Source organism: Cyrtonyx montezumae, unplaced genomic scaffold, assembly GCF_038088225.1.
Source record: "Cyrtonyx montezumae isolate F1298 unplaced genomic scaffold, pur_monq_1.0 scaffold_0, whole genome shotgun sequence".
Classification (NCBI taxonomy): domain Eukaryota; kingdom Metazoa; phylum Chordata; class Aves; order Galliformes; family Odontophoridae; genus Cyrtonyx; species Cyrtonyx montezumae.
The window spans coordinates 7142937-7169779 of NW_027071824.1; the positions used below are offsets into that span (position 1 = coordinate 7142937).

Genomic DNA, 26843 nt, shown 5'->3' on the forward strand with positions numbered 1-26843 from the left:
AATTTCAGTTTCTGAGCTAATTTCAACCACATCAAATGATTTTTAGTGTACTAACTTTCTAAAAATTCAGAAACAGATGAGCATTCATACAGAAGAGAGGGAAGAAGCTTGCATTTAGTTTGAGGAAGAGACAGGCATGGTGCTGATGGATCAAAAAATTTTTGATAGAGAAGTTAAGTCGTGCTGGTGACCCAACTGCAGACTACTTGACGTTGTGGTTTCCTTTTGTATAGGCATTTAAAACACATTAAAAATTGTAATATTATGAAAATAATTAATTTAGTAATTAGTCATACAGTGGTTGTGATTTTGATCTTTGAAATTATGTATATTATTGAATTTGGTTTTCTGCAGGAAAATAATCTGAGTGTTTCTGATGTGCAGAATGTGTTCATGGGCTCCATGGACTGTATTGAGGTTTTCTGAATTCCATCAAAGGTCCTCCAATAGGTACAGGAGCTCCTGGACAGAATATAAGGAGTAGCTGACAGACAGTAAATATCTAGGTTTATATTCATGAAATGAAGAGGAATTTAGGCTGTTAAAATACAACCTCTACTATGGCCTCGGCCTTGGTCTGTTTATTTAATTGCCTTTACTTTCACTTTCTTTTTGCTTTCAAAAGTAAGATGCCTCCTTTTGAGTTCCTTGATTCATTGTATATCTTTTTATTTTTGAGGGCAAATATTGATCTATCAGTCTTTTCCCTTCCTGAAATATTAATATCAAGATTTTTCCTAGTACTGCATCTGAACAAAGTTTCAAGCTGGCCAGCTACAGAGTCTTGTATGACTTCATCTCAGAGCAAGTGGCCATGAAAGGAACAAAGTTCCATTCTATGTTGATAACCACTGAAACAAAGGTGTGACCTAGATGGCACACCTTCTTACTACAAATGATCCATCTTGCATTTATAGTTTCATTAAAAGAATCAGAAACAATAGATTATTCTTGACAGCTTGTTCATGACCACCTCCTTCCTGGTTGTGTTAATTCTTAGAGGTCTTTCACATTAAATAAGACAGAAAAATACAGAATAGAATAACAAACCCATCCTAATATTTTAGCTGTTTTGCAGTGTAGCATTTCCTTCTTGCTATAGTAGGCCTAGAAAGCAGAGTCTTTTTATGGATTCCCTTTGTTTCTAAAGCATATTAATGCAATGTTTTGAATTGTGATAAACTTAAGGAGTGAAACATTTAAATTTTACATGCCATTTTATCTTTCATTGTTCATGTTTTTCACTTCTGGAGAAAATTACTTAATGACATCCAGTTTTCATGTGTAATTTCAATTTTAGGAAGTATTGCAAATCTGTATTTTCACAGGAAACTTATAAATGCTTCAGTGATGACATTTGATCAAAAGACGTTTGAGTTTTGAATATGGTTAAGAAAAGCCACTCCCATTATTTTTAAAAATAGATGATCAAATCTGAGTCCATTAATACCATTTTATGTCACTGAATAGTGCAAAATGAAGTTAAGATTGCCTTTCTAAGGCAGTTGAGGAGTTCTTCATGAAGGAATGTTTCTCTGGCATGGTGACCATCTCCCTGGCTCTGTGCCACTCACTCTTCGTTCCCTGGCACAGGGAGATTTTGAAGGAGGTCTCAACTGAAAAGTACTCCATCATAATGGTTCCCTTTCACTGTAATAATCAGAGGTTGGAACTGTGCTCCAATTTGAGATTATACTAAATTATTTTACTGCTTCACCTCTGATCTTAAGGAGGAGAATGTAAAATTATTTCTAACCCTTCCATTTATGGAATTTATCATATGGAGCATTTATATCAATGAGTGCCTTGATGAATGTAGTTTTGACATGTCCACCTGAGGTATATTAGTAAGGGAGCTGCTTTCAGCATTGCCAGTGCCTGGAAGTCTCAAGTTAATTTAAATCTTCGATCGCATCTGTTAGGATAATTTTTCTGGCAACATGTTTTTTATTTGTTGTAACACAGTAAATAAACAGAAACAATGGCATTAAATTGCTAGAAACAAGAAGGCTGAGGAAGTGTTGTAAGATTTTTGAGAGAGAAGGTAAAAGAAAGATTTCCTTAGATTACAGAAGCAGCAATATGCTGATCTTCTAGTAAGAAGTCTTTTGGAGTGAACTTAAATTGATTCTGTTCACTTCTGGATTATTTTAAGAAAGCAGATCCCTTCTAGTATGGTTCAGTATAGTTTTCTGTACCACGGATATCTCATGAATAGCTTAACCAGAGGAGAGTGAAAGAAAGTTAAAATCAGCCATACGTGCTTGTCTGTCAGACTGACAAAAACTTTCCCTTTCACTGATATGTACAGTCATGATATTTGTAAAAGGTTGTAGAAGATGACATTTGAGCCAGAAAAATGTGAAGAGGGGGAGAGAACAAGTAAACAAAATAGGATTTGTATAAATCAAGTTATTTTATAATAAAACTGAGTAGAAGCTTTCACAAATGCAAGTGGAACCAGGAAAAGAAATAGGAATGAAGTGAGATCAATAAAAGAATTTGCAGAGAAATGCCTGGTTCTTGACAGGCAAAGAGTACTGGTAGATCAGTGTTTCAAGGTAGTGAAGTATAGGATGAAAGATCAAAGCAAGTATGTCAAGATAATGGAAGAAGGGAATTAACCCATCCTTGTTTCACAAAGAAAAAGTGACAGGACAATAATAGAACCTCTTTTTGGTATGTTCAGTTATGAATACATATACAGCTGGCTTCACAGGTCTCCAATCATACTTATACTTTCTTGATCAGACTTTTAATATTAAACTAAGATTCTGTAGTGTTGAAGATTATGAGCTGGTACCTTGAAATCAGTAAAATTGCACCTAATGTACCAGAGAAAGGTGCTCCCTTAGAAGTGATATTTTTTAATGATGCATTTGCATAAAGTTATTATTTGCATTAGTCTTTGCAGCTTTTACCATGACAAAAGATGCATGTTTTCTGAATTTTTCAGCCAGGTGGAGAAACGCTTTAATTCCCATAAATTCAGAACATTTCAGCATAGATGGAATTAGCCATGCAAGTGCTTGGACCGGTACTACTGCTTATCCTACCCTTTATCAGTCAAAGTGTGTCTTAAACAATCTATACAGCTATGTTTCATTAGCTACCATGTAACTGAGCATATTTCTTGTAATTAAGTTTGTCTTTCCTTTGCCCTTTGTTTTTTTCAACTTCATTTAAAAAGTTTTTTTTTTTAAAGAGACACCAAAGTATGGCTTTGTGATTGCTGCCATACACCCCAGCACTGTATTAGTGATCCTTTGCTTTTGATGGCAGTTATAGGGTTCAAAAGCTAATTTGTAGAAGATATTTTTCCAGCACCAGCTGTGTCTGGTTTCTTGGCAGACTTCTCAAGCAGTTGTATTGGTGGCTTTGGAGTTGCCTCTGGGTTTACTGAGGTAATGATGCTGATGGGCTTTCTGGGCTGTCTTGCACTACTTGATGTCATTTTCTTTTTGATTACCCTTTTAATCTGAGTAATTTGTCCTTTTTTTTTTTTCCATTCTTGAGTAAGGTCCAGAGCAGGCCCTTTTCAAAAGCCTCAACCCATTTGTCATGGCAATATAGCATTTGTTTATGTCTGTTATAGACTAGTTGTCTACAAAATGTTATGCCTCATTTTTAAAATCACAAATGCACAATAAATAGGTAATTATATTATATTAGTAATGTATATTTTCCATTGTTGCCAAAGAGAAATGTGAGGGCCATTTGCTGCTGGCCTGAAAACACAGATTGTTTTGCATGCATGTACATAAGTCTCTTCATTGTGAATAGGACCCAAAGTGATTAAACAAGCACTCTTAATATGTTAATTTATAATTTTAATTACAACAATCTTGTATATATAGTCATTAGTGAATACTAATATAAATATTTTTCTACCTTTTTATTCATAATGCATAAACCAATCATCCCGTTACTTCTCGGCAGTTGCCTGTTTCCGTTTCATAATACAATCTTTGTTCTTAGTTATGAATGCATTTTGTTCATTCCTGTCTTGAATAATCCCTCATTAAGCTAGTCACTTTCTGCTCCATGCTAAAAAGGAAAAATTATCATGCAAATGTGGCATGCCATATTAAAAAGCACATTACCAAACACTTTTGTTGCTGTCCTTCAATTAGTTTCCCTTCTTTGAATTTAATTTCATTTGTTGTTAAACTACTGACTTGATGTATGGACTCATGAATTTGAGGCTGCTGCCAAGAATGTAACGGGGAAAAAAAATCAAAGCCTCTTCAGAAAGCCGCAGAGGCAAAGCTGAAATGAATTTGCTTCACCTTTGACAAGAACACTTGAACAGTGTTGGAATCCTCTGATGATTCAGCCTGGCTAATTATCCAATTATTTATTTAAAGAATAAAGACGCTGTTTTACAATTAGAGAAGTGTAAAGTAATCTGAGAAATTTGGTAATGACAGATGACTTGGGTAACTTCTGAGATAAACAGTATCTGCTCAAAGTTCTCTTGACAAGTGTGCAAGCTGTAGTGAAAATGCTCTTAGAGTTTGGGGAAAATAGCAGGGACTGAGAAGTTATTTGTCTCTCCTCCCCTCCTAACACGTATTGTACTTCAGAAAATAGCTCAGTTTGTTCTTTTCCCTCTGTGTCAAATTTGTAAGGTTTTAAGCTATGTTTAAGTTGTACTTCTCTTGATTAAAAGCTTTTGGTTCAAAGCAATACTTTTTAATTGCCTAATGATATAAGTCAATTCTTAAAAGAGAACCGTGCATTTAGGAGTTCATTTGCAATATAACTGAAAAATTCATTGCATGGCAGTAAAACAATTTACTGTTAATTACAAGGAGAAGAATTTGCTGTACCATGCTCACAGATTGCCATGAATCATGCAGCACTCCTAGAGATTTATAACAGATGTGTAAGTGGGATGAATTAGCAGGGTTTAATAACAGAGACACAAATCATGCAGACTTCAAGGAGCTTTAATTGATATACTAGAATGTGACGGGCATGAATCACTCAGCCATTCAACAGCACTGTAACATATGGTCAGCTCAATATGCTGCATCTTAAATCGGTTGGTGAGTCGTTGGTTGTCCCATATGGTGGAAGCAATATATTTTTCACCATTTTTAAAAAATACTGTGTAGTACATCTATTTTTAAAGAAATATGACTGTAGCATAGCCATGTTATTAAACTTTCTTTTGATGTCTGTTAGGGGTGTGAGGTTTTTTGTTTATTTTGGGGAGAATTCCAAACAGGCACTAAAGAATATTCTAAAAATAATTAAAATATTGTAAACACTGTCCACAGGTATAAGTATTATTTTTTGACTATTACTGCTTAAATGGCTGATGCTGTTGTGAAGTGCAGGAAGAAAAAAAAGGTCATATCAGAAATGTCATGACTATCTCAGGGTTCTCTGAACTCTAGCAAAAAAAGAAATGTCTGACCACTAGTTAGGCAGGTAACTTCACCTGCAAGGAAAACTCCAAGAAAAAAGCAAACTCGATGTTTTTTTCCCTTGAATTTCTATTTTAATTTGTGTGTGCATTCTGAGAGCAAATGAATGAGAATTAAAAATTGTATACATCTTGTTACCTTTCTGAATGATTCAGAAAGGGTAATTGAAGAGTTCTATGGAAAGGTACTCAAATGTCTACCTCCAATGTGCTGAGTTGTAGTTACTCGAACATACGTGAACCTGTTAAATTTAGTCACGCTGTAAATGTATTATTTCTGGGACAAGAATTTGGCAGAGAATGGAGAAGCTTTAGCAGTTGTATTAGTAAACCTGACAGACTTGAGAAAAGAGTATTGTATCCTTAGAACCGTGGCTGCCAGAATTTAATGTCAACAATTAAAATTTATTTTGATCCTTACCTAGTGTTTATTACTGTTTGTATACACAACAGACCTTACTAATACAGAGATGCACTATTAGATGGAATTACCATCTGTTCAGAGTGAAATGCTGGCATCTGTCTTGGAGTCTAAAACTAAAATGATATTATTTCAAACAAAACAAAATTAACTGCTCTTTGCTTACCAACTTCATTTTTGTGTACATGTGTGTGCATGCACACATGGGAAAGGCTTTATTTGTAATGACCTGTGTAGCAACATCTATATTTAGATATATGACTTCAACGTAAGCTGTATGGACCATCTGTCTTTATTGGTCTTTTCTGTGCCCTCTACTACACAATGGCATGCAGCAATCATAGACTTTTAAATACTGTTTTAGCTTTATAATACATTAAATATGTATTATATAGCAAGACATTAAAACTACATAATTAAAATACACAAAATGTGACTTTGAATCCACTAAAATGTAGCGCACTCATTATTTTGACAGATGTGTCTTAACAGAACGTGACTAAAAAAAATTAAGTAGGTAAAACTGTAGTCGATTCATCTTTCAGAAAGTAGCTACAGGTACCACAGTGACACCTTTAGGAAAATATATAGTGTATCTTTTAGTCTTGAATATTTTTAATTTCAGCATTTAGTACCATGCTGGGCTAGTGCTATGGATTTATTTTCAGTGCTGCCTGTGCCTGTGAAGAGGTGGTTTTTTTTCTCCAGGTTTTCCTTTTTTAACTTACATAACACATTGTGTATAGTCTTCTATTGTCCTGATGCACAGGAATTCTCAAGGATTAATGAGGCTGTAGTTTAAATACTGATGTTATAGCATCAATGTTACTTTCTAAAAGGGTAGGCTTCTGTTCTATATATCACAAAATAATAAATTGTCATGCCAGTGTTTAATGCGTGTACACAGTGCATTAACTGTAACTGTAGTACATTTATTTGTGCTGGAGGAGACTTGAAAATGATTAAAAAATCAATACTTCCCTGTCAGAGAAGCAAGTGTTACGATGCATTTAAGTAGTTAATTGCATAGGCCCCATAAAAGCTTCAGGTTTGGGTACCAGAGATGCCGTAATTATGGTCCAAGTATCTGCCATTTATTAATGCTAGACTTTAAAGGAAGATATAGTTATTTCCATGAGTGTTAGCTGTATATGTTTTAGAAATAATGAATTTTATCATTTCCGTTTTATCGCCACTAAGCCAAACTGAAGGGCTCAACCTCTTATGTTCACATTTAAAATGCTGACGTACACCAGATCCTTCTGAAGGTGAAGTTTTGATTGTTAAGACATGTTTTTTATTTAAACTTATGCATTAATACCACAATTCATTAGTGCTGTGCCCTACTTATGCAGGAAAGCTTATGACCTCACGCAGCATTACTTCAATTTTGACATTGTAAATTTCTAACATAGCGTGAGATACTAATTAGATTGTGAAGTCATAAATGATGCCTAAGCAGGGATTTACAGCACATAGTGTCATTGGCAGCTTCCCAGTTCCCCCTCTCACTGCTTTTTCCAAGAAGAATATTTATCAAGTCAGGGGAAGGGAGGGGAGAGAAAGGGGGGTTGGAAAAAAAAGAAGAAATAAAAGTAGCAACATGCTACAGGCAAATGGGAAATATGAAAAATATGTAAATGATTGTGGAAATGCACTAGTGTTTAAAAGGGTTTTATTAATTCCTTGTAAATGAAGCCATTTCTTTTTCTCTAAAGAACTTGCTATATACAGTGTTGTGCTGTGAAGAAATGTCAGATTTCAAAGACCCGTATTTTAATTCCGATTTTATTGTTCTAGAGAGGCGTTTATTGCCCGTTACTATGTCATTATGGGAACAAATAATTTTTACAAGTTGTCGTTGTATTTCACTTTCTGGGTACAAATGAAGTTTCTGATTCTAAATCCTTTATCATGGGAAGAAGCGGATGAAAAAAGGAGAGATTAAATAGGTATAGATTCTATAGATACTGAAGTATTCTTTTCTCCTCCATATTTACTGTTTCAGTGCTGGACCCTTCCTTTCCACCTGTATGACCATTATGCCATTAACCAAACAGATCTTGCTGCCCTCCAGTGGTTTACCTTACAGTCCTTTAAAGAAATAAAAAGATATATTCTGTCCATAATTCAGTTATACAGTGACAAAATCTGTAAGGCAAAATCTGTAAGATTTTGTGATAGAATCAGCATATTGGTTTTGTTGTAGGACCATTGTTGTATCATAAAACTATATATGCTGATAGCATCACAGAAACACGGCTAGGATAAGATCATCTGGTGATAAAATACTTGTTATATACCATACTGCTGACATACAGGAGGACTTAATTAATCATTCAGATTTACCTTTGATCTCATTCAATTGCAGTACTTAAAGTCATTCAGGTAGATGCTTTCCATTGAGTATGGCTTGAGAGACTCATCAAGGGGGGAATACAGAAATTATCCAAAGCTTGAAGCACAAGATGTTTCTTGTGAAGCTGAAAGCAAGTTCCTCTAAGAATTAAGAATCCTTTTTTTTTTTCTAATGAAGATTCTTTGGAAATCTGTTCTTAAGGGGACCAGAAACTGAAGCTAGATGTTATCCAAAAATTGTTATAAGAAACGATTTTTCCAAGCATGGACAATAATTCCTAAATATGTATTTATTTTTGATGCACAGCTCCAAGAAAATTTGGTGCCCCTCGTGTCGAAGGAATAAATAGCACAATGGTAAAGATAAGCTGGAATGAACCTGAGGAACTTAATGGACCTTCTCCCACCTACCAGGTGGAAAGAATGGATTCATCTTTAGCTACGTGGAGTATGGAAGTAGCAAAAGGAATCCGTTTCCCAGGAAATGGTTATTACAGATTCACTAGTTCGACTCTCCCTGCCAATGCTTACTTCACAGGTAAATTAGTTAAAATGACTTAAATGTATCAATTATCAATTTGTTTAACAATTAATTATCATTCTATTTAACATTTCCATGGTAAAATATGTGAGTTTTAATTTTGTAAGTGTGATGTGATTGTTAGTGAGGTATTGGGCTATTTTGATTGTCAAAAAAAGTGTGTAGAAAACTTTATTGGATGTGTGGGATTTGTGTTCCCTTGGCTTGAGGCATAGAGATGTACATGAAGGTGGATGTTGTTGCGTATGTCTCTTTTCCTTGTTTAGACACAAGATGGATTTTACTTATTCATCTGGGATCAAAACTTTTAAATGAACTTGCTGTGATTACGAAGACCTGTTTTATTTGAAATTTTGAGTATTTCTGAGGTTCCATGTGCACTTGAGCTCTTTTCTGTGTTCAGATAATTTCTGTGTGTTGTTATGATACTTTTGTCACAGAAAAAATTCTGCCAGTCTGACAGAAGTATGCTCTTTCTTGCCTGCTCTATTTTTGTTCGGGTTTATATTTTAGAACTGTAAGTTCTTTGTAGACCAGCTTTCCTATGTTCTGTGATTTCCAGATTTTGGTATTGTCTTCACCTCAAGGATAAATCAAAGATATAAACTGTACAGTTTGGGAGAAAAATATCTAGATAAATCCAGTTCTGTGTCTGAGGTGCTGTAGTAGTCTGCCACTGAAATATAACAGTGACATTTATGGAGCATGACCTTTTAGTAGTATGCAAAGTGATGGCAAAGCTGAAGATGGTTTTTCTTTATTTTTAAAACTGTATGTAAGAGGTGTATATACATATACATTATCTTACAGCAGCAAGGGAAAATCCATAAGGAATCTAGATATCAGTGGCAGCAAGTATTCCACTGCGTGCTGATGATACAGAGGCCATACCTGCTGGTGATACAGTTTAGTCTGGTACTGAGTCTTGATTGCTATGAGTTAAGGCTGTAAAAAGCATGCAGTATTGTTGACACACAAAAGAATCCTGGCAACAATATTGGTTTACATTCATCTTGCTACTTGGTAGTATATGTCTGTATTCCATTAGGCTTGATTTTTGACAGGCTAACTGAACAAAGAAATTTACATTCTACTCAGTGCAGGAGTTTATATATGTAAGATGCTCTAGAAATGGCCAGAAAGATCTAAAAATTAGTTTTTTTATGTGGTTTGCTTTATCAGTACAGCTTGTATAAGCTGTATATATAATGCAGCTGTTGGTCTGGAGTTGGAATCCTGAAGGAACACGGTTCAGTTTGTCTCATGGGTTCTCCAGTGGTGAAGAGCAATATACTACATTTTATATATGGCATAGAAAGGTATATGTGGAATTTAAAGAACTGTGTATTGTCTGAATATATTAAATTCAAATTATACTTGTTTTATTCCTTTAATGTCTGGGTCTAATGGCAAGATCCAAAAGAATACACCCAAGGGTTAAGGTAATTAGCTTGATGACATGTTAATCTGGCTTTCATTATTAACAAATGGATGACTTGTAGAATAGATTTCCTTGCAGGAAAACTAGAGTCTTCATCTGCTTTCTGGTCTTTGGTTGAAAGTCAGGAATTGAGGTGTTTGAAGAAATCAAATAAAAAACTGGTATGTGAATGATCATCTTTGTCAACAAGTTCTGCATAGCATCATGTTTGGTTCTAATTTGTGGCACTACATTCTCTTCAGAGCTCATAATGCATAAACATAATATAATGAGGATAGGTAATCTCTTTTTGTTTGTTTTGTGGGAGGTAGCGGATCACATCCTTTTTTCTTTGACAGCACGGCTTTCTCTCTGAGAAAGCAGGTGTGTGCCCTCTTGAATGTATTGGTGGATACTTGTATTCTTATAGAAACAGTGTTGCTGTATTTTAAACTTCGTAGAAAATCCTGTCAAAAACTGCAACAGTCTTTTCTGTAGTGAGTATACTGGATTAAGCCCTAAGGAAGGATGAAAAGATTATTTAGTTTCCAGCATTTATTATTATTATTTATTATATTTATTATTTTTCCAGCAGGTAGACAACAGAGTAAGTTCTTTCAAAGTTAAAGAACTTCTGGGCCCAAAGAGCAGCTCACTTTAAGATTGCAGATTGAACCCAGAATGTTTCAGATGTAACATCTGAACTAGGAGTTTTCAGACAGAAGCTAAGCTGTCTAAGGTTCAGCCATGGATTGCATATATCCCTTCTTGAATCTTTCCTTTGATTTTCTCCACTGAAGAGAAGAAAGTCTGTTATCAAAATGATAGCATGTATCTTGGTTTAGTTAGAAAGGATGGAAATTGCTAACTGTTGGATATGTGAGTGAGAAAGCTTTTCTTTACAGTGAGGTCATTGGGCTCCATGAGGTCAAACTCAGAGCATCTGAAGGAATATGTATACGAAAACTGTTCACTCTTTGCAGAGTGACTCCATTGCTGCAAAAGAAAGAAGCACCTTCTGTACGTTTTTTATTACTTTCTTTTTTAAAGCCTGTTAGTTCTATAGTTCTTGTGTAACGAGAGATTTACTAACTGCACTTGCTTTTGGACTTGAATGGGTTTAAATTTTCTACTGAATGAAAAAACTTTGGAATGTTGGTGGAGGAAGGATGCTGAAGATCTCATGGTTAGGGTTGAGTGTAATCCACAATAGATGAGACAGAACAAGAATATATGAGAAGTCAAATCACATCCTTTGACTTCAGGCACAAACCTATGAATAATTAGAAATTATTTTAGTGAGAAATATGCCAGTATTTGTACCATCCTTTCTTATTCCATTACATTGGACTGGCTCTGTGCTCATGATGCTGCCCACTGTACACTAATCTTATCCTCACAGGTACCCATGTGATTTGATGGAAATGTGAATACAATGCTTTCCCAAATGGACTCTGATTTGGCACTCCTGTTCAGTAACAAGCAAAGGTTGAACAAGCAAATTTGGAAATAAACTGGGATTTGTGGTTATGAGCTGTAGATAACTGTCTGCAGAAATCAGAGTAGAAAAACAAATGTATGGAAGGTTCCTCCTGGCCTCTCTGAATTAGGCTCCTTTTCAAAACAAAACACTGAATATTAATTGATCATTTGGTGTTGTTGTAGTGGGCTTTAAAAGTAATATCGAGTATTCTGTCTAGGAAGTGGAGCACAGCAAGTATTCCATGTGTATATCATACACTGCTCAAAATTATTTGAGCACAATTTTAGGAATTAGAATTGTACACCTATGCAGAAGGGAAGCCATTATTTATTTAGTGATAAACTAGTTTTTTTCTATTTTTCTTTTTCTGATAGGTGAAAGATTCATTGTGCTTTTTTGAAACTGTTAAATTAAGTAGTGCCATTTAATGTGTTTCCTCTTGAATGCTGCTCCTTTGAAAAAGAAGTTATTCACATATTAAGAAATTCAGTCTTCTCTGAAGAAATCTTAGTGAGAATTAATTCAGTAGGATACTTAAAAAGAGATGTTTGTATCGCAGGCAAGACACTTTACCAACCTCTATATCATGCAAATTCAGCTCTAATGATTAGGAAATAACTGTATGAGGTAAGATGCTCACATATTCAGTATAACACGTAGAGCTCTTCACAGTGACATTTTTAATGTCATGTAGTGGTCTTAAAAATGAATATTCCAACAAAAACTGTACCTGTGTTTTTATGACCAAATTCTGAAACAGGTACGTATCTCTTTCAGAGTGGGGAATCCTGACAGAAACAGTGTTTCTTAACGAGTTTGCCATGGAATACTGCATAAGTATTGTTTACATTTGAGCTGAGCAGAAGAGTTGAGAACGTCTGTGGTCATTCAAGAATTTTATCTCTGTGTAGCTCGTCATCACAGTGAACTCTGCTTGCTGTGATGCGAAATAAATTCCACGTATTACTGAGCAAGCATTTCATAGTTAGTAGAAGACACAAGTATTTTCATTAGCATATGGAGCCAAATAAACATTCCTCTTCCAGCATCCCAGAGGCAGTGCATGGTGTGTGCTTTTCCCTGGAAATGAAGCGAAAGTTTAGGAATGAAGCTCTAAAAGCAATATAAGAGGAAAAACTGTCTTCATTTCTATAAATAAAGTCTAAAAAGACGTGATAGTGGTCTTGAAGTATTTAAAACAGCGTACTCTAGAAGAACAGAATGAAATTTCTTGTCTGAGACTGTCTTCTCAGAAGTACATTTTTCTGAAATACTTGTTTAGAACAGGAATAGACGGTTGTGAGAAATAAATGAAAGCTCTGGCACAGGAGATTTCGCCTTAATAAATCCACATCAGCTTTTCCAAATCATGTGCATGAATATGGCCTACATGAAGACATACTTTATGGTGTCCTTGATGACGAAGGTTCTGATTTCCCAAATCTATAGGAACAACTGTACAGCAAATGTACAGCAAAATCAGATTTTTCATAGAATCATAGCGGTTGGAAGGGACCTCAAGAGATCGAGTCCAACCCCCCTGCCAAAGCAGGTTCCCTACACCAGGTCCTCAGTCTTACCCTAAAAAATACTAGAACTGGGAAAAGAAAAGAAATTTACCTTTTACATTGTTTAGTGTTATGTATTTGTTTCTCTGACAGCGTTTTTTCCGTACATAACGAGCTTTGTAAGTACCATTCTTTATTTCATTATGTTGAACTGAAAAAAGTAGAGGTTTTCTTGGGGGAAAACTGTCAGCTGTCAAATATCGAGAGAAAGGAAGAGAAAGCACTGCTAGCTCACTTGGGGAACACACTATATTTCAGGTAACTTTTGATAATATCACTCATTTTCCAGGCTGTTTTACTAAATCATGTACTGGAGAGCTCTTAAAACATACTTTTTATACTTCCTTTCTGTCTAGGTTGCTCCCATAGACCTCTCCTTAGACCTGCTTTTAATTTGTGTGCCATGTTTTTACTGTTTCTCCTCCCGTCTTCACAAATTTTGAGCCCGTATCTTGACACTGAGGGGAAGTGAGATGAAGGTTGTCTATATTACCATGACATGACTGGTTTCTTTAAGAAGGGGAACTAGCCTTTTTTCTGCTGGGTAACTGCTTGCGCAGACATTTTTAGCTAGGGTTTAGTCCTAGTACTTCACATGAATTTACAGTTACATCTTGAAAAACGCATTCCTTTCTTCTTTCCAAATCCCAAGAAAGTTAGGGAGTGAGGAGTTGTGTCTAGAGAGAAAGGAATGATCCAGTACAACAAAGTAAACTCTGCTGCTTTATGAAAAAACATCTTAAAACATTTTTTAACGTGTGCAACAGGGACATAAGCAGCAAATAAGCCAAGCTGATGCTGACCTTGCCAGTGTTATGGGGATAGTGTTTTCACTAAGATGAACTGGTTTTGTTAGGCACAGACATACTTTCTATCAGTATCAAGTATCTACTTTTATTTTATAAAGATGCATTGTGACCACTAGAGAAAAGGAAAGATTCTATTCTTCTGTATGATTTCTCATGCTTACCTTTTTCAGTTTAACAGATCGGCTATGCAGCCCAAGCTTTAATGTTCAATTGCACTTTTTCTTTTTTTGCATCTTCTTGTCTTTAATGACAAAGCATGTTTTTTTTTTTGTTTTTTCTTCTTTTTTTCCTGGTGTATGACATTCTTCACTCTGATTTAAAACAAATTTTTCTGCTTGTGTGTGTGAACTTTCAGAGCATGAATTAGTCCTAATGCTTTGAATTAGTCCAAAACCCTTTGCCATAGTTTCAGTTGTTTGTGCAAAAACACTTACAGAACTGGGTCTTTTGATTATCATAAATGTATCACATGACTTGTGCTTTCTAAAACAGCAGCTCTTCCCCTTGTTTCAGAACTCAAGATGTTTTTCTGTAAATTTTGTGCAAATGTAATTTTGAAATGTAGTGGACAATCTCTGTACACGGCAAACCTGAGAACTGGCAGAATAAGTTATCTGTTTTTTCAAAGCATGCAAGTTTAGTCAAGAGTAATAAGAATAGTTACTAAGTTTGTGTTTTTACAAGCTAATAAACTATTCTAGTGGTATTACCATTAATACTCAAAACTGTTTTATGCCAGATGTGCTTTCACAAGTGAAATGTACCTATATAGCTGGTGTTTCTTTTACTTTCTTGTGCCCATATCGAATATTGTCAGGATAGGAAATGGTCTCAAGTGGTGCCAGAGGAAGTTCAGATTGTCTGTTTAGGAAAATAATACCTGAAAGAGTGGGTGGGCACTGGTATGGACTGCCTGGGGAGGTGGTAGAGTCACCATCCCAGGAAGCATTCAAAAAATGTGATAGTGGTACTGAGGGAAACAGTGGGGAATATTTGTGGTAGGTGTACAGTTGGTCTGGATGATCTTAGAATTCTTTTTCATTCTTGAAGATTCTATAATTCTGTACATGGTCTGTGGAATTAATTATTATTGTCTTAGTGCATAGTCTGGCCTGCATTCAGCAACAATGGAGTACTTACATGTTAGCTGTGCCCACAGAACATGCCAAAGATGGGATTATATTTTGTTTACAGTGACAAAGAAGAATAGGAGAGTTTAAGATTTCTTTCTCTCTGCCTCTTTGTGCAGCAGGTATAGTGTTTTCGTATATGTTTCTGAAAATAAACTGGTCATGGAAGCACTGTGTTCTCCTTCAGACATATCTTCTAAGGTTCCTTTTGCAATGGTACGTTACCTCTGCACAGTGCACCTCTGTGAAATGGTTCAAGATGGAGGGAATTCTTGAGAGGAAAGATTTGGGTAAACAAATATTGCAGAAAATAACAATCAAATTAAAAAACAGAAGATAGAAACTGCATAAATGCACAACACTCATTAAAAAAGTACCAGGCATTTCTTGGAAGATTTGAAGGTGTGGGATTCATGTACTCCCTGCTAAATGAAGGCTCATTCCATGTAACTGTAAGACTAGGAATATATCACATCGAAGAAGGAACTTAAATCTGGTTTGAGCATAGAAAATGATAGGTCAAAACACATTAATCTTTTGCAGTGAGTATAGGAACACTTCTGGGAATTCTGTTTCAGTTACCAGAAACAGTAGATGCGTGTCAACGGTTTACGGGCAGGTTCGGCCCGGTTCTGTGACGATTGGTGCGGGGGACCCAAGGACCCACGCCCCAGGAAAGGGGAAGGGGGAAAGGTAAAAGGGAAAAGGGAGATGGGCCTAGGAACAAAACAGCAGCAACGATCTGAGGAGGAAAGCTAATTTACTAAATAAGATATCGGGAAGCAAAATAACACAATATAATACAATGTAATTGGAATTAAAGCTAATAAATCAAATAAAATGAGCAAGAGAGAGTGTCCGATAAACCGAAGGCCTTACGCTAACGCTGAAGGCGAGACGGCAGCGAGCACCCACTGCTGAGTCGATCCCAAAGGAAAGAGAGAGTCCCGTGACCGCAGACAGTTTTTATCTTTCCCTCTGAGCGTAAACACGTAAGAACGCAAAGCATTGCAAAGTCCTCTGGGGAATGGAGTTCTTCTTCTCTTCTGAGACAGGTATACCTGGAACTATTGATGATCCATGGAGCTGGAGCATTAACTCTTTAACTCTAAATGCACTACATGATGTTATGATGTAGAATACCAGTACCAAAAATCATAAAACCATGACAATGTGAGTGAAAGACAACTAAGTACTTCCAATGCTTTACATTTGCTAGAGCAATTGTGGGTCTTCTGTGCCACTGCTTCAGTACTTTGTGAGATTTTTGTGGGAGTCTTATGTGCTAGTATGATTGAAATTTATAGCTCAAATTTTAAGAGACAAACCTGATAAATATTCCAGTATCTTTAAAAAACAAACAAAAAAAGGCCTGCTTCTTAACCATCTTAAGGATCTTAATTTATATGACGAAACTCAAAATTCAAAATGACATGGAGGGATTTGGTATGATAAGCCCCTATGTATCAGCTTATCTATTCACCTGTCAATTTTTTTGAGGAGCTGTTTGAAAACAGGTGTGGGAAGAATATTAGTTGTTTTTCCAATTCTTGTTTTCTGTGGAGTTCTCAGCAATGATCCAGCAAGGAGAAGTATAGTACTGTCTTGACTGGTGAGATGCTTCATGTGAAATTAATGCCTTCTGGCCCATATTTGGCCTTTATTACTAAAAAGGGTTATTTCGTCTGATGAGTTGAGACATTACCTTTGACTGATACTGAGCTTTTAAATTATACCTCCTCATGAGATGTGAATTCCTGAATTTCTTCATGTACTGTGTTTTTAAGTGGTGAAGGAGTAACTACTGAATCATATATTGACTAAAAGTGTGTGAGGAGTCAAGCATTGATTATGATTACATTGTGCGCTTGATCAGGAAATTTTCATAATAATATAAGGAAGTTTTTCATCTTCTAATTGATTTCCAGAGTGATTAAATTAAGACCTCTTCTGAGAGTGACTGTCCTTATCAATTACTGGCAGTATAGAGAAATTAAAGGATTAAAAATTTAAGTGTGTTAAGATTCAGTATTTAAGGTCTGAAATCAATCAGATTGCAGGCTGAGTAATACCATTACAACAAAAGTATCTTTCAGGATTAGACTATGGCAATTTGGAGAAAAAAATGGCTGTATTAGTACATGTATGAAAAATCAGATTGCACAATGAAGCACCTAGAATTTAAGAAACTGATTTGAATAAGCTCTACTAACTTAACACAAAAGTAATAAGACTGAATTGATTGCATCTTATTGTTTGATTAAATATGAGTTCTTCCATAGGTTTGAAGCTATTTCTTCTTAAAAATTCTTATTAGTCTGCATGTGGTTTGTTGTCTGTCTCACTGTGTATATCATTTTAGTAAGTGTGGAGTTAATTTTTTTTTCTAGTGATGTTCTGACTGATGTATTCTGAGTGCTTTGTAAAGATAGGTTTTCAACTTCACAGAACTTATTCTTCTATTATGGTCTTCTATTATGAGTGGTGACTTTAGGTAAATTAAAAAGTGGACTGAATGTATTAGGGAATTCTTGCTAATTTTGAGTGTTCAGCTCTACAGAGAGGACTCAAGATTTAAGAGTAATTTCTATTAACATTAACCTCTGTTCAATTAGGAACACATAAAGCTTCCTCAGATCACTGTAGGGTGTTTTAAGTGCAAGCAGGGATACCTTCTGCTAGACCAAATTGCTCAAAGCTATAGAAGAGTGCATAACAAGTGAATAACTCTGAAAAGTTTGGGTTAAGTGGCATGCTTAGTAGTATTACTTACGAACTTTGTGGCAGAAGTAGAGGCAGATTTCGTCAGAGTGACATTGAATGGAATTAGCAATGAAACTGTCCATTCACTTTTTATACTCTCCTTCCCCTTTCATCAAACATCCTCAGAGCACTAAATCAAATAAGACAAGCTTCTGTGCACAAAATCCTTATTTGCTATATGAATTCTGTTTTAGTTGCTGAACATCATAAAATCCTCGAGGCAGATATCTTATGGGAAATGTGTGTGTGTATAATTGTAGACTGTCATCCATCCTCTGTGTGTGCTAATTTTTTTGGAAAGCTTTTAATTTATTTTCTAAGTTTTGAGGATTTACTTTTACAGTCCTGTTATTGACTAAATAGTTACTCTGAGTAATAATAATAATTACAAAAAATGTCAGGACAATCCTATACATATCCATCATTTGGAGCATTGCTGACTAACGTAGATGTCAATGGGTAAAAATCTTTCATATTCATGAAATCTTTTTTATCTCAATTATCAAAAACTGACTGCTGCACTAGATGATCACTTTTATGTGAATTCATCATTGCAAAGGACCAATAGCAATTTTTTTTGACTGTGTTCTGTGTATATCATCTGTGAGCATATCTTTTCAACTGTATTGGTAAGGAAGATTTTTTACTAGTGTTTATAGATCCTTCTGTTTTTTTTCCTATTGCTTTCCAGTTTCTCTTTTTTTTTTTCCAATCCTATTCATGTCTTGCTATTACCCTGGATTTCCTTTTTTCTTTCCTTTTTCCAAATCTGACCATTATGTCTTTGAACTTCAGTATTCTTTAGGTGTTGTCAAAGTTTTTTGTGCAAAGTAGATACTAAATAGGAGAAAATTGAGTCCAAGAGCAAGACACTTCATCTTTTTTTCTAGAGTCTAGCACACCATCAGAATTTCATGACTAGGACCAAGTTCATGGAAGAGCCCTCTTAGCCTCTTTCTAATGAATTTTTCTCTCTGATTCACAAGGAGGAGAGTAAAACAAACAAACAAAAACAGCAACAACAAAAAACAACACCACAGATACAAAATGTAAAAATTTTTGCTGTTGAGTGATGTAAAATAATCTTCTTTGTGATATTTGGCACAAAGCAAACATTGATAAAATAATTTTCTTAAAAGAGTATATTCTAGAAAAAAGTGCAAAACTGTTAGTGAATGGTAGCAGTAAGTGTTGCTGCCATTGCGATTTGCAGCCATTGGGGTGGAAGTATTTTCTGCCTCTTGACTGGTGGTGATTCAAATGCAATGACTTGGAGGCTGAACTGAAGTTGTAACATTTGTTTGACTGATGTCTTTATTAGTTATCTTACATATGCATATTGTCTAAAGATTATGGTACCTTTAGTCATTGAATGGGATCCTCAAGATACAGCACACAATACTTTTGTGAGAAAGCGTGTTGTTTGAATGCCAGATTACTTGCTAGTATTTTTCTTAAGTGTATATTAAAAAAAAACTAAGGAGAATAACATATACTTGGGGTTAGGTGCTGGTTATATGCACTTTGTTATCTTGACTTCTGAAGAGTAATCTAGCTCTTTAGTTGCTGGGCTAATCAAGGCTGTCTTTTTCAGCTCTGAAATAAATACCTGTAAAACAAATTGTTTTTCAAGACATTTTTGCAGAATTTGATGGAGTTGCACACTTTCTATCTTAAGCTATTCAAAATTTCCGTAAATTGCACTTGAATTGATAGATTGTAAAGCAAAGGTAGACGGACAAAATTATTACCTCAAACAGCAGTGCAATATAGTGGCTGAGCATTCAGAAATCTGCTGTTAGCATAAATATGAGAATGAAAATGTAAGCCTGCCAAGTAATCTTGTTCTGGTATAAGGACAATTTAATTTGGATGACAGAAATGTCCTACACTAAATTACTGGAGGATTCATTGATCTCAGTAGACAGTTGTTGCATGGCTTTTTTTAATTCAAAGAGATTCTATGAATGATACACTGCATTGTAGAAAAATCTCAAAAAGTAACTATGTCAGTATATACCCATAATGAGGTTTGGTTGAAAGTAGTTAGATCTGTACTTACTGACTTAAGATCTATAATACTTTAAGATTAATTGGGAGCATAAATGGAGAAGCTGACAACCTGGAACCTTGACTTCTTAAAATTGCTGACCCAATTACTGCTAAGCCCTTTGCTGACATGTTAATACGTCTCTTTAAACTGGTAAATCACCACCATTTCAGTGTGTGCTAGAGTTGGTCCATTGGATGAAGGAAGATGTAAGTTTAATTTAAATAATTATTGACCTTTTATGGCCTTTTCATTTCACTTGTACTGCTCCTCTCGAGGTAAGCAATTATATTTTTATAGTGTTGGATGGTAATCAATGTTCAGGAGCTATCTTCATTGATTTAAGTATGGCCTTTGATCTAGTAATCACCAACTATTGATACTACTGCTATCTAGGCTGGGCTTAACTACATTGGAAATTACTACAGTTACTCCGTTTTAAAATATTTAAAATTAAGAATCTTATAATACTGCAAGCAAAGTCAATAATATTGAGAATTCATAAAATTACATTTCATAATCTTCATTATTGTCATGATTTCAGCTGAGACAGAGTTGATTTTTTTTCTTCATAGTGTCTGATATGATGCTATGCTTTAGCTTCAGGAGAAAAACAATGTTGATAACATACTGATAGTTTAGTTTTTTTTGTTACAAGGACATTTCTGTTCCATGTCTACTCATACTGCCCTGACAGTGAGGATGCTAGGGAGGCAGAAGGGGCTGGGAGGAAACAGAGCCTCAGCATACCATGTGACATCTTGTGGGGGAAAAAAGACACCTATAAAACTGAGGGGAATTGGCTGATGAGGGCAGGCACTGTGCAGGGATGGGTTAGACATTGGTAAGTGGGTGGTACACTTGCATTGGGTATCAACTGCTTTATAAATATATATGTGTGTAATTATCATGCGTAATTATCATTACTATTATTTCTGTCTTCTTTTTCTATCTTAGTGAATAGCTTTCATCTCAACCTGTGAGTTCTACTTTTATTTTTCTTGGTTCCTCTCTCCCATCCAACTGGTTGTGTGGTATTCAGCTGTCTGCTGGGTTAAACCACAACAATTACAAATTGGATACAAATAATTTTATCCAATATACAATTGTATATGCTTTTAAGCTTGTAATTAATTCTAGTTACGCAACCTGATTTTATTAAATGAAGCAAATGGTCCTTTTATTGTTAGTTTACGAGGAAGAGAGAGCCTGGCTTTCTTTTATTTATTTATTCTTATTTATTTCTTCTTAAGTTCACAGTAGTATGAGTTGATATAAACAAGCCCATGTTTAAGAAGCCATGGCATAATGTCTTTATTAGAAATGGAAAAAGGAAAATTTTGTTTGCTGCTGTCCTGGCAGTCTGTGCTGAAATGACTGAAACTTGAAGTTTGGAACAGTGTACATGAAGAAGCTGATGAAGATCTCATGTTGCTGATTAAGTACAGTAATGTTCTTTCCTGTCTCCATGTTTTGTGATCTCATCACTTGTAAGACCTATAGGATTGCTATTTTGTAATCACTTGTTCTTTCTTTTGTGTGTTGACAAGACATTTTATTCTTTCATTTCACATTTGCTTTATTTCAGGTTTCTGTGCTATTGTTTCTATGGAATTTCAGAATTCTTGACCACTCCATTTTTTTAATTGTGCTTCATATTGCTAATTGATGCAGCACTCACAATACTATGGTTAGCTTAACCCTAGCCTTCTTCAGTCACTCACACAAGTTTTTCCATGTGTTGGTTAAAGTCTAAATGAGATGGTAACCAAGGGCTGTGGGATCATCGTGCTTAAGAGCTTTACCATGATCCCATTTTTTATCTGCAGGTGTTTAGAGTGTAGTGACAGATAAGCATGACTGGATCTTTCCTTCTTTAGATGTTTATAGTAGGAGTGTATTTCAGCACGGCATTTGATTTTCATACAGTGTGAGTGCTGAAGCAAGTAGAATCTTCCTCTTCCGCCCTGGTGAAGGTATTAAGAAACCTCAATACCGGGACAGGTAACCTTATAGTGAGCAAAATTATGTGGGTTTATAACTTCTTCGGGGGAAAATAAAAAAAGTTAATCTAACTGTTAGTTTACAGAGCTTATAGTGACACCCTTTTCTTGTTTTGATACAGCACTGGGTGTATGACAAGTATTTAATAAATTATGTTAAGATAAACAGGCTGTAATGTTTCTGATTAAAACTGTTGAACCAGGTCATATTCTGGATATATATGTTCTTAGAAGTAGACTTGCTGATCTGAATTTGTCTTCCCACAAAATTTCACCCAGCTCTCACATAGTAACGGTTTATTAGCCATTCCCTAATACACATTGTAGATGGCAGGTGCTAGCCTCTTTGTTATTGTGCCCCAAGGCTAAGGCACTCTGCCTGAAGATATTAGATCAGCCAATTTTATCTGTGTTTATAAAACTGGCATTTCTATTCTCAGAAGTCTACCAAGTAGCCTGATTGTGCTCTGTAATTCTTTTTTTCTACTTTTTTCTCAGAGACTCATGGGATATTAATCATATGAAGTTACTTTAGAAGTTTATATTACATTCCAAATATTTTTAAATTGATTGTATAGAATGTACAGGGAAAAGGGGAAGCTCAAGCAAAAAAAAATCTCTTGGTCCATTGGGTAAATTTTCAGTACAATATATGAGCATTTAGCCACACAAGTCCCATTAATGTTAATGGTCCCAAGCTTTCTTTTATTCATCACAGCACTGATTGCACTTGGTCAGCTCTTTTATCAGTTTGAAATATTGTCAGTAGGAGTAGGCGTTCCCTTAGCCAGGTCTGACTGTTGCAGTGCTCTTTTAACTTAGTCATCCTGCAAATGCTCCTATAAATGGATTTATTTCAGCAGAACCAAAATACATCAATCGGATCCTCTTACTCTGGTGCTAGCCCCTTTGCATTATCTCCAATTTGTAAGAGCATTGATTTTAAACATTGATCATTATTCATATAGCACTCTATAGTATTTATTAAACTAACTTTAACTGTGCTGCTGCAAAATTCCTATCTGTACTGACTGTTTGCTCTCTAAGATCACGATGATGGTTTACATTATAAAATTATCTGTACTCTGAAAATGATTGCCATAAAAACTCAGGTTTTCTGAAATTTCTGCTGTGCATCCGCACTGTTACTTTAGTAGCCTGGGTCCACTTCAAAATTCTTTCATTGCTTTCTGCACACTATATTGTGCTTATTAAAGTTATAGCAGAAGAGATTTTTCTTTCTGGTTGTACTCTTGTATGGTATTTTCTAATTTTTATTTCTAGGATAAGCAGGGTTTTGGGGGTCGTATCTTTGGCTTTCTGAGTATTTTTTTTAATGTATTTTTCTCTGCTATTTGATGAAATTCACATGGTGCTGTACAGGCTAATAGTGTAAAATATTTCCCTAGACCAAGTAGGGGAGCAACTACAAGAATGCAGTAGTAATTCGTCAAGTCACTCTTACACTAATGATAAGTTCCAGTGCGATACAGGGTGGTGTTCTTTGAGAATTCAGAAAGGAGTATGCTCTCTACTATAGGGAGAGTGGAAAATAAAATCTAATTTGACTTTTGATTTCATATCAAATTCTTTTGTTAAAAACAAATCTTGTTCAGACCAAAAAATTGGGCATAAATTGGGATTAGCGTTATTCTATGAAATGAGTGTTATAATAACTGATGTTTAGAATGGCATATGTCATCATATTTCTCCAAGGTGAAGAAAAAAAGATGATTAAAGTATAATTATCGTGTATATAGAGTATCATGTCTTTATATCTTTTCCAGTGTTTGTGATTAATATTATTCTTTTATTCTGGTTTACTTTAAAAGTTTTTCTTATTTTTCTAAAAATGAAACCTCTCCAGCAGAGGAGTCTCCATTGACAGTATGTATTCTTTTTCTAGTAAATAGAGGGAATTTTGATGTAGTGGAGTTTTAGCCTTAAGGGAATTTTATTTTATGCATTTTCAAGTCATACAGCGACTTGCTGCAGAAACAGGGAAGGAGGGAAGAATCTATTTACAGAAATTACAGTCTTTGTTCCCATCAACCTTCATAACTGGATGAACAAAATGAAGGCTAGACTGGCAGGTACAACTATCCCAGGTAATATCTTTTGAGTCAGAAACAAATTATTAAGTGAACTGTAGAACCAAGAGAAAACCTTTTTGGGAAGACTCCAGGAGGCAGTGAAGATTAAGTGTATTTGAAAACACCTACCATTGGGAAGACTTTTTGCATTATGGAAAGAATTTTATCTTGCAATAAAAGTTAACAATGCTATGAATGTTTTGGCACTATTCAGATGGAAGTAATGTGCAACCAGTTTACGCATTTGTTACAATATTCTGGAAGTTTTAATCAGCGCTTTTAAAATATGAAATCCTTCTTTTGCATCTGCATTCCAGCTTTCAAATGTAGATGTTTCTCCCCCCTACTTTCCTCTTTACTTTATATTTTAGAATTGTTCATCTGTCGTATATTTTTATTCCAAATTATTCTAATTCAGTGATCAAAATAGTCTTATTTTGACTCACTTATTCCAACATGTTTTAGATCATCAAGCCAGCATGTATACCTCGTTGTACCATTGAGCTGCATGTGCTAAAGGGGAAAAATGAGCTAAATGGGAATCCTGCATGAAGCAAAGCCTGCATAGTTGGTTTAATGCCAGATGTTCCACCTTTCACTTAGGCTGAGAAGAGCCAGGGAAATGTCAGAGGTGGAAATTAGGGCAACACGGTACTCCTGCAGAATTGTGAAGTGATCACCAGCTGCAGCAAGCTTGAGAAGTGGCCAGTGTTCAAGGTTGCTTTGAGACAGAAATGCCCAATGTTATTGGTTTTAATAACCAGGAATTGAAATTTTCCTACACCCAAGAGCCTCAGGGTGGACTGAGAGAAAATGGGCTAATAGATCCCAAGAAGTCCCTCCCATGGCTTTTATTATAGGATACGGATGAGCTGGGTGTAAAGCTACAGGCTACTCTCATGTCTGTCTTGATAGTGTAACACTTCCTTTCTACAGCAACCTGGGTTTCAGATTTACCAGGGTCTCTGTGCCCCAAAGCCACCCTGTCAGCTCGAAGCAGAAGCAGTGTTCTTTCACTGAAATATCTGAGGGTTGCATGCTACGTAAGAGCCATTGCCCAGCCTGCCTGCAAGGCTAGGCTGTTCTAGACTAGAGATGTATTGCTGCTGCAGCTGCCCCTCTTTTTTAGCAGCAAAAGGACGTTCAGATTTTGTTTGTAGTGACTTATTTACTGTTTTAACTTCATTTATAATAGGATTTTTGTTAATATCCTTCTGTTGTTAAGGGTAAAGCAAGTGTCTCATTTTTATCACTGTCCTATACACTGCCCTAGGTTCACTGACTATCTTGAAGTTTTGCTTGTGTGAGTTAACTAATCTTGCTGCCATTCATACCCTCAGGGAACACCGGACAGAAATAAAAAAGTGACTTAGATCTGCTGTTAGAGCACCTGGACAAGGATTGCTTTGTGTGTGTGTGTTTAATTTTTTACACTGTGCTTGTCCTTCTGTGAGGTATTTCAAGAGGTAGTTGCTAAAACAGTCACACTGAAAACAAAAGAGGAATATGGAGTATTATACTTCTCAGTAATGTTGTATGCCAAATCTCTCAAATTTTATTTAATCTTTTACAATATTGTAATCTATCACGATTTTCTGTGTTAGAGAGAGCCTCTTATCTTGGGAGAATGAGTGAGAGGAAAAAGAAAAAGCTATCAATGACTTTAGCAGCAGCAGAGACATTTGCTTGTTATCATCATTCAGAATTAGTCAGACATGTATTCTGCAATCACTCATGTTTTAAGCAATAATGTAAAAATCAACACAAAAGTAGGCTACAGCAAAGTGGTCTTTAACTCAGCAATCCCTAAGGGAGCTAAAATTCTCAAAAGATGACATATGATCAATAAATAACTACTTGAAAATATCACAATATATTTAAGCTAAATAATGCCATGCTATGTTAAAGAAATTAAGGCACGTATTTATTGTCCCCAACTGTTGGTTTATATTAATAAAATTGGTTGAGTATTAATCTTTTTTTATTTTTAGGAAGAAAAATTGATAGTCTCTGTGCTAAAATTTTACAATGCAAGTATAACATTGGATCAAATATGGAAGTAGAAGGCATTATATGAAAGTCACCATTTTAATCCCTATGCCTTGGCAGTTTAATTTTTTCTTTGTTTACTGTTGCAAATTAACTTACATTGGGCTAACAGAATTATGATAGTATTTAGAAAATGTTATATGCTGCACCAGTTAATTTCCCGTCATTATAAGCTTTCTCTATATTGCTCAATTTCACATTTGCCTCAAGTTGAATCTTTGGATAAATTAAGTACTCATAGGTTGAGTTATATGGCTGTTCATGCTACTCAATTATATTTATTAATGCTTATTCCTGAATCACAATTTCTACTGATTATGCAAGTGATGTAGTTTGGAATGCCTTATCTAGAGATATACATAATTTCCCCCAACTAAAATATGACTCATGAGAAAGTTATGAACTCTGCATGGAAAACCCTGAAATACCACAGATTATACTGTGGATGCTGCTTAGTATATCTGTTTTCCTACCCTATTACTTTTTTCCTTGCATGCTGACATGCAAGGAAAATCTCAGCTCAGATCCTCAGTTGAAGACCAGTTAGAACATCTGGCTAGGAGGCAGATGCTATCCCTGATCTCCACTAAAACCAGCATGATTGTACAATATCCCAATTGACCAGGTGGCTGCACACAGGCCTTAGCTTAATACCTTGCTGCATGTGTCTACTCCAAGTTGTATTTGTCAAATTAGTTGCACTACTGGATGGTAGTGCAAG

At 35.4% G+C, this 26843-nt stretch overlaps 1 protein-coding gene across 1 annotated transcript in view; it reads left to right on the top strand.

Annotated features, from left to right (window-relative positions):
- The window catches only part of USH2A (usherin), a 354043-nt gene that overhangs the window by 85447 nt on the left and 241753 nt on the right, over positions 1 to 26843 (top strand). Inside the window, exon 20 of the mRNA XM_065744176.1 lies at positions 8521 to 8751. Within this exon, the coding sequence (XP_065600248.1) occupies positions 8521 to 8751 (231 nt within the window). The remainder of the gene's footprint in view (positions 1 to 8520; positions 8752 to 26843) is intronic.